Source organism: Sarcophilus harrisii, chromosome 4 (assembly GCF_902635505.1).
Source record: "Sarcophilus harrisii chromosome 4, mSarHar1.11, whole genome shotgun sequence".
Taxonomy (NCBI): Eukaryota; Metazoa; Chordata; class Mammalia; order Dasyuromorphia; family Dasyuridae; genus Sarcophilus; species Sarcophilus harrisii.
Window position 1 is genome coordinate 421,264,375 of NC_045429.1, and position 15,216 is coordinate 421,279,590.

At 34.9% G+C, this 15,216-nt stretch overlaps 1 protein-coding gene across 2 annotated transcripts in view; it reads right to left on the reverse strand.

The window, feature by feature from the left end:
* Window positions 1-15,216, reverse strand: part of SPAG17 (sperm associated antigen 17) — a 236,943-nt gene that overhangs the window by 136,355 nt on the left and 85,372 nt on the right. For both annotated transcript variants that reach the window (XM_031967380.1, XM_031967379.1), the window contains exons 5-7: window positions 14,288-14,477; window positions 4,861-5,055; window positions 3,823-4,022 (exon numbers count right to left, since the gene is read on the reverse strand). In XM_031967380.1, coding sequence (XP_031823240.1) covers window positions 3,823-4,022; window positions 4,861-5,055; window positions 14,288-14,477 — 585 coding nt within the window. The remainder of the gene's footprint in view (window positions 1-3,822; window positions 4,023-4,860; window positions 5,056-14,287; window positions 14,478-15,216) is intronic.

Sequence of the window (15,216 nt, forward strand, 5' to 3'; positions counted from 1 at the left end):
TGCTCAGGGTCATACAGGTGGTAAGTGGCAGAAGTTTTTTTTTCATTCCAAGATCAGTACTCTTTTCCTGGTGCCTTGCTATTCTTAGATGCAATCTGGTCCAACCATGTTCTTCTGGGGAAGGGAGAATCACTATATCTCAAAGCAGTGCATTCACTTTTGGGATAAGTAGAGCTAGCCTGAATCTAAACTGATTATAAATATGGCACAAAGAAATTATTTAGGCGGGATGAGGTTTGCTTTTTCTCTTCTAAAAGTAGAGTGGTAGATTAATTCTTGACTTGTGTTAAAAAAAACATACCATCCTTCAATAAATGGAGGAAATAACAAGGAAAACTGCTCTTCTGAGCTTCTGAATAATAAAGACAAACTCTCAGCAGCAAGAAATAGAAAGATAAATTCCTTTTAAAATAACTGCAGACAAAATAAAATATTTGGTTGTCTACCTGCCAAGACAAACCCATCCATGAACATCCAGAATTATAAAACACTTTCACACAAATAATATTTGATCTAAATAATTGGAAAAATATCAGTTGTTCATGGTTAAACCAAGCTAATATAATAAAAATGGCAATGCTACCTAAATTAGTCTACTTGTTCAGTGCCATACTGACCAAACTGCCAAAAAGTGATTTTATAAAGCTGCAAAAATAACAAAATTCATCTGGAAAAAGAAAAGGTCAAGAACATCAAGGGAATTAGTGAAAAAAAAATGCCAAGGACAGTGATCTAACAGTACTAGACCTAAAACTCTATTATAAATCAGTAGTCATCACAGTCATCTGATACTGGCTAAGAAATAGTGTGGTAGATCAATGGAATAGGTTAGATACATATAACAGTAATAAATGACTATAATAAGCTACTGTTGGATAAACCAAAAGACTCTAGCTTCTAGGATAAAATTCAATATTTGACAAAAATTGCTGGGAAAACTTGAAAATAACATGTTAGAAACTTGGCATATACCTCCATCTTACCAGCTTTACCAAAATAAGATTAAAACAGGTTCATAATTTAGGTATAAAGGATATAAGTTTTTTTGTGTGAAATTAAGCAAATTATGAGAGCAAGGAATAGTTTACCCATCATATTTTTGGTGAAGGGAGAAATTTTTGCCAAGGAAGAATTAGAGAACATTTTGAAATGCACAATGGATAACTTTGATTACATTAAATTAAAAAGGTTTTGCACAAACAAAACCAATGCAGCCAAGATTAGAAGGAAAACAGAAATCTGGAGGGAAATTTTTAGTCAATTTTTCTGATAAAGACTCATTTCTAAAATATATAAAGAACTGAGTCAAATTTATAAGAATACAAGTCATCCCCCAATTAATAAATGGTCAAAGGATATGAACAGACTATTTTCAGATGAAGAAATTAAAGCCAACAATAATCACGTGAAAAAAAGCTCTAAATTATTATCGATTAGAGAAATAGACATTTAAAAATCTCTGCGGTACCAACTCACACCTCTCATTTTGGCTAAGATAACAGGAAAAGAAAATTGTAAATGTTAGAGAGGATGTGGGAATACTAGGACATTAATGCATTGTTAATGAAGATGTGAAATGATGCAATCATTCTAGAGAGCAATTTAGAACTATGCTCAAAGGACTATAAAACTGTGCATGTTCTTTGATCTAGTAGTGATCTAGTAGTTATATCCCAAAAAATAACAAAAAAGAAAATAAGTGTAAAAATGTTTGTAGCAGCTCTTTTTGGTCTTTTTGTGGCAAAGAATTGAAAAACGAATTGATGAACATAAATTGGGAAATGGCTGAATAAGTTATGGTATGTGAAAATAATGGAATATTTTTGTTCTATAAAAATTATGAATAAGCTGATTTTAGAAAGGCCAAGAAAGATTTACATGAACTGATGCTGAGTAAAACAAACAGAATCAGGAAAACATTATGCACAGCAACACAAGATTGTGTGATGATTATCTGCTGTAGGCTTAGTTCTTCTTCAGAAGTTCAGTGATACAAGGTAATCCCAATAAACTTTGAGTGAAATATGCCACCCACATCCAGAGAGAGAACTATGGAGACTGAAGGTAAATCAATACATGTAATGTTCACTTTTTTGTTTCTTCTGGTTTTTCTTTTTTCTTCTGATTTTCTCTCCTAACATAATTCATATGGAAATATTTTTTTAAAAAAAGAATATGTATATATGTATAAAAATGTTATTTTACATGCAACTTAGAAAAATGAAAATGAAAAAAAAAGATAAATTAGTTGACTGAAACAGACATGATGGGAGCTTTGGAGGTTCTACCTTGGAGTTCCTGGTAAAAATGGGGAAGAAAGATGGGTAGAGTCTGAAATGAAACCTATATTTTGGAAGAGTAACTTTCAAAGGGTTCAGAGAATGGAAACTACTTAAAAGCATTTTATTACAATATCTTTATGAGGCAAACATTCCAAAAATAATTATCTTTTATCTATACAGTTGATCTCTCTCTCTCTCTCTCTCTCTCTCTCTCTCTCTCTCTCTCTCTCTCTCTCTCTTTCTCTCTCTCTCTCTCTGTATATCTGTTTTTCTATCTATTTATCTCTCTATCTCTCTATCTGTCTGTCTGTCAGTCTACCCACCTACCTACTAAAAATATCACTAATAGGTTGATCTTGATTTGAACTCACGTTTTTATAACTCTAACTGAGGAGTTCAAGTCCTACTAAACTACATTTTATTAAATTTGGTTAAAGGCAAGATGGTGTATAGAAGGAAGAAGAATAGACAATTCCCCCTAACCTTAAATTGGAGGACAATTCTCCTCCAAACAGATCAAGAAAACATATCAGACTTATTTACTATGGGGAAATCCAAGGAAAAGTTAAATGAGACTTTTTTTTTCCTAGCTTCGATCAGTATAGGGAGATAGAGAAAGAGGTCTATGGGCCTAAGATCCAGATCTGGCCTCCAGGAGTTCTTGGTACAATTCATTACAGAACTTAGGAAGAGTCTATGAGCTAGGAAAAGAGGAGGTCCTACACCGATATAAGCTACCCCTCAGGGAAAAAAACATAGTGGGGCTCTGCTAGAGGAAGAAGGTACTTCTATTGTCTGTTACCCAATTCTGGGTCATTGATTCAAGCGTAAATTAGAGAGAAGACCTGAACCTAGGAATAGTGTTCCACCAAATTACATACATACATATTTACATACAAACATTTAAATTCCCCAATCCACACTTCTTCTCTTGAAATAATTTCATGAGAAAAATAAGTTTCTTAGATGTACTGCTATTTGAATTGATGTCCAGGTATGAAAAGCCCCTAAGACTAATATGAATTTATTGTTGATGCTGGTATTATTTTATTATTTATAAAGAAGGCATAAGGCTTTCTTTAGTACTTAGTCAAAGCCACAGGTCCCTTGTTCTCTGTAGTTTGTAGAGCAAAAAGATTAAATGCTGAATTTGCTTCCTGCTAACCTTATCTTTGGACTTAATTTTTTTTTTCCTTTTCATTATTGTAGTTAAAATGCTTAACTCAAGGGATTGCTATGAGGAAATTGATTTGAAAGCTTAAAGTGAAAAAAAAAAGCTTAAGGTGTCTTCTAAGTGAGTTTTTCTTAATATTATTTTAGTCTGCTCCATGGTCTTAGTCATATAAAAACCATAGAAGCTTTGTAATCAGGTTATATTCATTACTGAGTATTTAGTAAATAAACAGGTGGAAGATAATAGTTACTGTACCAACCACAGTGTTTTTGTGCATAGTATAAGAATTTTTGGAATGAATAAATTAAGCACATGTATCCATGGTTACAAATGTTCAAGAACAGTTTCAGAGAGGAAGTTACTAACCAATAGTTCATTGTCTGACCAGTCAACAGGAAGGAACTCTTCCCTCACCACATGTTCAAGCCTGGCAACATCAAAGAGATTAGTTTCAGGTTTCCCATTATTCAGAATCGGTTCCAAGTATTTCCAGAAAATTTCAAGTTCTTTTATTTCTTTCTCTTTCTGTTTTTCTGCTTCTATGTCTTTTGGTGATGGTTCCATATCTATATTAGAGAAGATAACATTTTCTTACTTAGTATAAAGTTGGGACATTCATTATAAGATGCCTATTTAACACCAGAATATTCCAGGGAGGCCATCATTCTGTGATTCTGCCTGGGATTGGACCTTTTAGGCATTTTTCCAAGGTGTTAAAATATAAAGCATTTGCTGATTTCCTTAATCAAAAGAGTTTCCTCACTGGGAATTTCCTATACCAATCAAGTAAAATGTATAAACTAGCATTGGTAAGATTGATGTAAAGTAGTCTGGAGTCAACAACAGAATATGTGTATTTATATGTGTGTACATACATGTATGTGCATACATAAACACACACACATATATACCACATAATATATGAATTTCTCTTTTTCTCTATCTCCTTACTTTCCTTTGCTTTTTCCTTTCCTTTCTTTTTTCTTTCTCTTTTTACCTTCCTTCCTTTCATCTTTCCTTCCTTCCTTCCTTCTTTCCTTTCTTTTTTCCTTCTTTTCTTTCTTCCTTTCTTCATTTCTCTCTGCGTCTGTCCCTCTGTCTCTTGTCTCTCCATAACTTTTTGCAAAGAATGTCACAACAGAATGACTCAGCTTCCTGCAAAGTTTACCAATTTCTATTTTATGTGGTTGTATATCAGTACAGGGGTATTTCAGTTTTTAAAAGGCAGGTTATTTGTCTGTTGAACTACAAGGAAGAGGAGATCACAGATTAGAGAGCTAAAGATCTATATAAGATACCACTATTTCCCACATATGAAAACCGTATCTGCACTGGTAACAATAACAGTAAGTAACATTATGCTTTTCAGATGCAAAAGAGAAATCCAGGCATCTAGTAACCTACTTTCTGACACAGTAGATGTCTCACGTTGCTGATTAAGTCCTGCCAGATATGCCTTCAGAGGTTCATAATTCTCAGAAGTTAGCTTAATCACATTGGATACAGGAGTCCCAAGCTCTGTCATAATTGCCAGTAGTTGAGGATTTTGAAAGCCTGTGATAATGAAGTAATGTTGGGCACCATCATCCGGCTCATCATCTGCCCAGAATATAATAAAAGAAAATAGGCCATCACAATACTATAGAACAGGTTAAACATCATTCATTCAACAAGCATTTACCATTTCTGTACTTTGTTCAAAGGAGGTCCATTGGCTGTAGCAATATCAAGTGCCTTATGTTTCTTTACTGCCTTTCCAGCCCAAAAAACTGGGTAGTTTTATAAACTACCTGATTAGGTGTGCAAATATAATATATGAGCCATGGGGGACGAAAATTCTGCCTTCAAGAGATGGGTAGTAACAATGACCAGCTTAGTTTTATGTCTTTGTTCAAAGTAGACTTAAGCTTCTTTGTGTCTAATAATTTTGAGGAACATCTGGGCTCACTCGAGTTTTTAGCAACTACATTTTTTGTAGTTTATTTTATAACTTGAGGGACAGGGTGTTTACATGATAGGGAAATATAGTATATGGAGCTGCTTCCTGCAAAAGAGCTGTCTGTATACGTATGAGCGGGATTGGTTGCCAAATTTTAGGTCAGTGGCTATCAATTATTTCATTCGGTATTCATTATCATTTTTGCTTCAGTTATCTGTGGTTTTTGTCAGTGTAGTTCATCCGTCCACCAAGATATTTCATATCTTAGAGGAAGGCGGCATAGTAGGCAGAAAAGGATTCTGGATTTGGAAACAGAGGCCTGAAGTGCAAACCTGGCTGAGTGACCTTAATGAGTCACGCTACATATTTGGGCTCCAATGTCTTGATCAGTTAAATGTGATTGTTTGGACTAGCTGAACTCCTAAAGGTTCCTTTGAACTTTAAACATATGACTTATGTCTGACTATGATTTAAAAGACAGTTTTTTAAAGTTTCTGGGACCAAGCAATTGGCACCCTATAATCAACCGAGTCATAAGTCTTTCTGAACATAACTGCATAGAAAAACTGTGACTCTACTCATGTTGAAAGACTTCCCATCTTAGGAGAAACTTTTGAAAAACCAAGTTCACCTCCATGCTATATAATGAAGGCTTGATATGAGTTTCAGCATAGGATTGTAATGTTTTCTTATTAAATTTAATTTTAAAATATATTTTACATGCAGGTATTAAGACTATCATTTCAAGGTTTTTCTAATTTTAATTTATTAGTAGTATTAAGTATTAGTTAATTATTTCCATCTTAAAATACGAGTTAAATCAGATCAGAGAGATTTTTACTTAGTGTAAAACTATAACTATAACATTTCAGAGTGGTCCCCTAAGGTCCTCAATAGATCCAAAAGCAAAGTGACATGGATCCTTAGTCCTTTTACATTCCTCTATAGATATTTTTAATGAATTTCTGTTGGTAGAACTTGAATCATTAAGACTGTTTTCAGGTGTCTCTACATTTCAAGAAGCAATTTCTTTGAATTAACTGGGCTGATCTCCCCGTAACAATCAACCAGATAACTCATCATCAGATCCATCTACAAAATATTTTCAACTTGATAAGAAGTGGCATAGAGTCACCTTTGTGTCATGATAAGGACACAAACAGTAAGGAGAAAGCAAACCTCTTGAATTTCAGAGACTATTTCATTTTCATATTTGTATTCCTTTTGCTTGGCACACAGTAGGCATTTAATAACACTTATGGATTGATAAGGTGAAATTCATAGTTTCCCCATTTTAACAGAAGAAATTAGTAATAAAATTATTAATATGTTTCAAAGTTTTAACACTCTCAATTCTGAAAAGGAAAATTTGTATGCACACAAGGGCCTTTGGGACACTTAATATCTTTAGCTGTCAGGTCATGGACTTTTTTGTACTGAGTTAATAGAGCAGAGAGAAAGGGAAGAGGATTCCTAATCTCTTCCAATGTTCCTGTGAACTTTGTCATGGATTGCCTGGACTTTTAAGTAACATCAGGTGATTATATAAACCACCAATCAAATCCATTTATGACTGGGATGATTGACTATGAATGAAATAAAGTGTGTGTGTGTGTGTGTGTGTGTGTGTGTGTGTGTGTGGGAATGGGTCTCCATCTTCTGCATTTCTTTGTGTCTCATCACTTTTCTGAGATAATTAATGCTATATTACTGCATATGGTCTTATGAAATAATAATGAAACAGACCATTCCAAATTTAGAGTAACAGAATAGAGTATGCAGAAGGAAATATGGCAATTGAGGTCAGAATCTTAAAAGTTAGGAAGTGGGATACTTTCATAAATATTTCATTAGAAGTCATGATAAAATGGAAAGAGGAATGATTCTTCAAGCAGAGGACTTGGGTTTGAATCTTGTCTCTAGCACTTTAGCTTTAGCAAATCACTTAACTTCTTTGGGCCTGAGTTTCTTATCTATGAAAAGAAAGGGTTGGAATATGGAGACTAAAAAGTTCAGTTTATCTAAGATCTAAGTTCCCATAAGAAGAAGCAGCAATTTAAATTTAATTAGATAGAGCCTTGCTAGTGATTAATGAAACATAAACTATTCTTCTCATTTAGTATGGGTTCTTCATGACTTGTTTTGTTTCTTCCTTTCCCATCTTCTTATACTTGGCATCTTTCTATACGTGCTATGATCTGGCCACAATAACCTTCTGGTGACTCCTTACACCTGACACTCACCCATCTACCAACTCTTCCTATTTATACTGATGGCTCTGCGATGTGCTGAGAACATGCTCCTTCACTTACCTCTGACTCCCAGCTTCATAATTATCCTTCAAAATAATTCAACTCCCACTTTGTGTGGGAGACCTTCCTGTATCCCTCCTGCTGTCCTCCCAGTCTTTTCTATCTTCCACTCAAACTATATGTGTGTATACCCATACATATGTCTCTCTCTCTCTCTGTGTATGTATATATATAAAAATATATATAACATACATATGTTGTATACACATATGTGTGTGTTTGGATATATAAAACTGTATCCATATGTGTATGTATATACACCCATACAGAAATGTTATTTGTGTATATGTATGTAGGTATGGGCAATCAAGTGGTATAGGGGATAGAGTACTGGGTCCAGAGTTAGGAAGACCTGAGTTTAAATTCAACTTCAGACATTAGCTGTGTGACCCTGGTCAAGTCACTTAACTCTGGTTACTTAATTTCCTCATCTGTAGAATGAGGTGGAGAAGGAAATGGTAATGCCCTCCAGTATCTTTGCCAAAAAAAAAAAAAACCCAAATTGGAATCAGGAAGAGTTGAACATGACTTAAATAACTGAATAACAATAAATGTGTTTATGTATATGTGTATATATATGTATATATAATATGTATCTTATATGTATACCATTATCTGCATGTTGTTTCCCTAATTAAATTTGGGACAGAAATCATATTTTTCCTTTCTTTCTATCTTATTCAGAAAAATACAGATTACATAGTAAATAATTAATATTTAGATTAGATTATAATGAGTATTGTAAACTCATTGAAGGCAGGAACTGTCTTTTTCTTCTTTCTATATTCCCAGTACTTAGCACAGTGGTTGGCATATAGTGGATGCTTAATAAATATTTATTGCTTGATTGAGGTAATAGATGTTTATTGATTTACAAACTGAGATACTCTAAAAAGTCTAAAAAAATCTAATGGCAATTTCTCTTGGAACCAAAATTTGTAGGAATCTGCTAATTGTTTATACAAAGTAGTTGAACAAGTTAAGTTCTATCTTACAAAAAAAGGAAAGGAATCTTATAATCAATTAAGCCTTGTACAAGGAACAAGAATAGAAGAGTAATATGATACCAGAGAGGTTCAACATGAAAGCTCATCATCACAAGAACCAGCCTATCAAGAAGAAGGTCAGAGGACAGATCTTAAACCTCTAGCAAGTATAGAGGGCAAGAAGAATCTGATTGTGACCAGCAGAGATGCTACTCATTTGTGTCACTGCATCAAATAATAAATCAACCAGAATTTATTAAGTGCCCAATGTGTGTCAGGCACTGGGCTAGGGCAATGGGATACAAATATGTATTTCCAGAATCCAGACTGAATTCTCTACCAGAGAAGATGAATACTTTCACTAAAGAATATCTCACTCCTTTTCCAGGTGCTTAGGGTGAAGGAAGTAAATGCTTGTAAAAATGAAAGAAATACTTCAAGAAGGAAAAAATGAATAATAAGGGGTGGAAATTTATTTTCAAATAAAACAGAAGGAAAGGGTAGACAGAAACCCCAATTTGTTTCAGGGAAGAAATTACAGATAGAGAAAAGGAAATACTTAGAATGAAATAATATATGTGAAATTCATTTTATTAAAGTGGGAGCAGGACTCTCTTAGGAGAAACACCTGTGCTTCAAGGAATTTTGCTATTGTCGAACCACCTGTGATTCTTTCTGACCCCATTTGGGGTTTCTCAGAGAGTAATTTGCTATTTCCTTCTCCAGCTCATTTTATAGATGAGGAAATTGAGGCAAACAGGGTTAAGTGACTTATCCAGAATCATGCAGTTAATAAATGTCTGAGATCAGATTTGGACTCAAGAAGATGAGTCTTCTTGACTCCACGTCTAGTACTCTACGCTAGAGCTACCTAGTTGCCCCTCTCATCAGGAATACTGATGTGTTACCCAGAGCAAACAGTAAGGGTGACTTCTTTCTGTGGCCAGAGAAACAGACAGATGAATAGTGGTGGTTGGTAACTTCCTGTGGAAGGATAGCAAGGTATTGGGCTGATATCTCAGGATATTGAAGGATAGCTCAAATGAGATAACACATGTAAAGTGTTTTGTTAAAGCACTACGTACATACAAGTATAATTATGCTTCCTGTCCTGAGACAGAGGAAAAAAATAGTCATCTGTTGCCTTCTATAGATGGAGTTGTGCTAGATAGCCTCCTGGCACTCTTTAACCCTGATGAACACCAACTACTACTGATGATTCATGTTGGAACAAACACTCCCACCTGAAAGAATATAGAAAGCATTGATAGGAATTAAGACCCTAAGGAAGAAACTGTGTACCTTAGGGGAATCTTTTTTGGGGGGGAGGAAAGAGAAAGGAAGGGATTATTTGGGTTGCTACTGCTAATTGAAGATTCAGAGGAGAAAACCATATTTGGAAAGGGAATTAGAGCACAACTCCATTGGGTTGGCCACATTGTTTGATTGCCAAATGTACACTTGACAAAGACACTATTTTATGGAGAACTCACAGGACAGGCACTCAGAACAAGTGATACAAAGACACTCTCAAGATCTCTCTTAAGAATATTAGAATTGATGATATGGTTCTCATCAACAATGAGGTGATTCAGACTAGTTCCAATAGTGTTTTGATGAAGAAGGCCATCTGCACCCAGAGAGAGGACAGTGGGAACTGAATGTGGACCACAACATAGTATTTTCATTCTTTCTATTGTTTGCTTGGATTTTGTTTTCTCTCTCATTTTTTCCCTTTTTGATCTGATTTTTCTTGTGCAGCATGATAATTGTGGAAATCTGTATAAAAGAATTGTACATGTTTAACATATGCAATTACTAGATAGCAGTTACTTGCTATCTAGGGGAGGGGGGGGGGAGAAGGGAAAAATTAGAAGCCAAGGTTTTGTAAGGGTGAATGTCAAAAATTACCCATGTATATATTTTGAAAATAAAAAGGTATAATTTAAAAAAGAATTCATTTAGAATTGATTGCTTGACTTGGGGAGATACTGGCACAGGAATGTCCAGGATGGGCATACCCTCATCAAAGAAGATGCTGTGCTCAATGAGCAAAGCAGAATAGAATTAGCTCAGAAGAAATGCAAGATGCTTCAAGTTAGGGAAGTCCTCCAAATGTTCATAGGGACTATTTGAGTCCAATCTGTGGCAGAGCATTCCAAGATCCTTTTGGTCTGATCAACCACAGTTGGACCCACTGGACTCTTAACATAATGATGTCATTTTGGATCTTCTTCCAGAACAAAGAACAACAACCAACCATGTACATTAGATAGTACTAAAAAAGGGTTTGGGTTTCTGGGCCATGGATTAAGATAAAGAAATAGTAAACTTTTCCCTAAGAATAGAGTGTAATTGATAAAGACTACTTAAAAACATGTATTTGCCTAGAACCTTGAAATTTTTATCAAAAGGATATTAAATGGAAATTCAAGAGAGGAAAAAGGAAAGTATTCCCTTAGATCTGTCAAGCCAGATAACAAAAGTAATAGCAAGTACAACTTAGGAAGAAAAATAGCTAAAGAGAAGATCCACAAAAGGAGTCAGCAATAAAACTTAAATGACCTCAAATGCCAACAAGTATACAATGCATGGGTAATAAATAAGATAAACCAGAAATTTTAATGAAGGGGACAAATTTTATCTCATAGGTATAACTGAGTCAATGACTAAAATAAATAGATCTGGAAGGATATTTATTATTCCATAAGGAATAGAATAGATAAAAAGGATGGGGAAGCAGTATTTCACGTTAAGAAAGTACTATTGTATTAAGGAATCGGGAGGGATAAAACCTAGTGTACAATATTTTAGGAGAAGAACAATGAAGGGAGAACCTTCATTGGGAAAAAAGAGATGAATCTGGGAAACAGATAAAACTGAAGGGGCAAAAGGAAAAGCATGATAGATACATAAGGGAATTTAAACTATCTGGTCATTTTCTATCACTCTCTTTTTAAAGTTAAAAACAGAGCAACTGACAAATTCTTGCCCTGAAGTTATTATTATTTCATTTTCTGAAAGGTGAAAATGATAAAGGGAGCTACTTTTCTGGACCCAGTGCTGACCAGTAAGGGGTAGTGTGCCTGGAATTTACTTTTCCTCTCCTTCCAGAATCCCTAATTTTCTTCAAGGCTCACATTATGTGTTATTTTCTTTGAGAAGTCTTTACAGGTCCTTCCAGTGCTTTATTCTCTCTCCCTCCTTTTCAAATTGTCACATATATCAATGTTTTAAGATCCCTGGTGGGTATGGACAATTTTACTCTTTATAACCCCACTCCCTAGCATAGTGCTATGTATGAAGTAGAAACTTCATAAATAGTAGGTAGATTTTATTGGAAGAGAGATGACATCAATTATGATATATCTCTAATTATATAATAATATAAGATCTAATGCCATGTGCTCCTCACCCCTTCCTTAAAGAGACTATCAGTCTGAGCTTAGTTGACGGTTTAGTTTCCACAAAGTTATATGAAAAAATCAAAATCAAAACTCAAAAGGATCTGAGTTCAAATTTGCCCTCAGATATTTAATGCTTCCTAGCCGTATGACCCTGGACAAGTCAATTAGCCTCAATTGCCTCAACAACAATAACAACAAAAATCAAAATCAGAGAAATGAAACTTAAATCAGAGAAATGAAGTTGAAACTTAAGAAATGACATCTAAAGGATAGGCTGAGGGAAGAGTTAAAAAATAAGGGCTAGGTTCACCAAAATGTTGGAAATGGGAATGTAATCAGGGATGGGGATTCTTACCCATGTAAGAGGGTTAAGCTCTTCAAATAAGCTGTAATCTCTGTAGTATCCAGTCACCAAGGGAAACTGGAGAGATTGTTTTGAGACAAAGAATAAAAGCCATGTTTCTGAGTTTCAAAGATGTGTCTATTAGTTTAGACACCCACTCTTGCAAGAATGTGTTAGAATCCTTACAAGGTGTTGTCACTAGAATTGGTAGAACCAATGCTTATGTTTACACCTTTGAGAGTTCACATATTAGTTCACACGTTTGGGAGATTTCAGGATTCAGTATGAGATTCACAAGTTTACACCTCCCACAATCCCACTCTCTTAGAGGAAGAGTTAACCTTTGGGTTCACACCTTTAAGAGATCATATATAAGAAGCAATTAGAGCTTCAGTCAAGAGACTTGAAGAGACTGAGAAAGCAGGAGTCAGTTGAGGAGCTAGAGAAGCTAGAGACTGCCGTTGGGAAGAACTGGGGATTCGGAAGAGGAGAAGCTGAATCTGTTAGAGACAGAGGCAAAGGCAAGGACTAGCAACAAGAGCTGTCAGAACCAAAGAAAGTTTACCGGGTTATTTTGGAAGACAGTAAAGGACTGTGCTTTAATCCCTGGCTGCATTTGAGGTGATTATTGATCTGAACTGAAACTAAGGCTGCTTCCAGAAGCCCCCTGAGAAACCTGCTCCCAGAGAACCATCGTATATTATAAAAAAGAAGAGAACACCACAAGAATGGAAAAGAAAATCTTTCCTGGATCCATTAGTGAGTCAGTGGAGTTCTTGGTAAGATGCTTGTTTCTTATTCTAGGGAGTTAGAACTATGTCAGTCAGTTACCTAACAGCTTTCATGTCTTTATCATCAAGGTCCCAGAATAATAGAATCACTCAATTGGAACTGGCAGAGAAATCAAAAGTCCATTCCTTCCTTCAGGCTGGATGTAGGTTAGGAGCATTAATTAACCTTTGAATTTTTCCTTAATTCTCAATCATGTTTCTGCTTCCACAAATAAAAGCTCCCTTTGGGGACAAACTCAGCTGTTCTGAAAATTTGTATGGGGGCAAACTACCAACCAACTGAGAAATAGCTGAACTCTTAAATTGCCTGGACAGCCAAAACTGAAGACTCTGACCCCAAGAAAAGCACAAGATGACTCATTGCAACCAATTTCCCCTCAGTCATATGAACCAATCTCTTCCTCAGTATTATTGAAGGCACTAAACTTTTGCTTTTGTCTTAGTATCCAGGGCTCAGGACTTTGCATGTGGTAGGCACTTAAGGTTATTTAAATAGTATTTATTGCTAAAGATCTGGTATGCCCACACTTAAATTTCTTGTTAGTCTCTCATGCCATTGTAGTGGAGAAGATGGAGAGATGTGGGCTAGGTGATGTATGGTTAACTGTATCCAAAATGGCTTAAATTGCCCAGATCTGAAGAGTAGTCATTCATCACTTCTGTTAATTTAGAGGAAAGTCTCTAGAGGAATGTATACAATCTGTGGTGCTCTAAATTTTTATCATTTATTTCAATGGGACATACTCCTCAAATGTGATAAAGGCATAAGGCTGCACAGTGCGTGGCAGAAATATAATAACAAGCTAGAATGATAAGCTGAACCCAACAAAATAAAACAAATATAAATTTAGAGTCCTTCATGTTGGTTGAAGCATTAGTTTCAGAAGACAAAAATGAAGTGTGCGAGTTTTGTTGTACTACAGTCTTAATAGGAATCAACCAAAGTGTGTACAGAGAGAATAAAAATACCCAACGTCATCAGCTGACAGTTATTTTACAGGACCTGAAAAAAAGATGAACATTACCCATGAAAATTCATTATGTCTTACAGACCGATGAATGATTTTATTTTCTCCTCTTCTCCCCGCCGTTTCAACTTGCTCTCTTTTTTCAGTGAGTGTGCTGAATCTCCTTGGTCCTTTCCTTTTCCTCCTTTCCCTTTAACTGGTTTCTTCTCCTTTCCAGCAGCCTTGATCTTCATTTTTTCTTTTTCCTTTTCTGCCTTTAGTTTTTCTTCCAGTGCCTGGAAAGAGAGAGAATTTGGTCATCATCACTTTGAAAAGCACTAATTCCAACAATATACAGTGTGCTCTGAACACAGAACTAGGGAATCACAGAAATTAACAGTTGTTCAGTGATTACCCATGTCTTACATAGCATTTTCTGCTTTTCAGAGCAGTTTCTGCCTAACAGTCCTAATGCCCAGTTTCTTAAACTGTGGTTCAAAACCCTATATGGAACCTTATAACTGAATGTGGGAGTTGCAAAATTATTTTGTTATTATTAAATTTTTGATTTGCATATCTATTTTATCTATCTCTATAAAACATAAAAGTATATATATCACATAAAAATTTCTTGGGTGAAGAGGAGTCATAAGTAGAAAAAATTTAAGAAGCTCTATTCTAAAGAATTAATTTAATTTTTATTTAATTACACATATCTATATCTATATGCATATGTATATATGTAGTATATATTAAACTTTTTCTACTTATGACTCCTTTTTGCTCAAGAATTTTTTATGTGATATATGTGTATACACATATACATACATATATATACATATATTGGCTCAACCCCTCAAAAAAAAAGGTTTAATTTCTGCTCATTGCAGAAGAATTATGGTCATCATTCTTCTTGAGGTGATTCAAAGAAGGAATTCTGAGTTGAGAAGCTTAAAGAACCACTGACAGAATTCTTATCCTAAGTTTGAACAATTTATCAAATCAATCATATTTTTTTCACTCTTTTCTTATTCC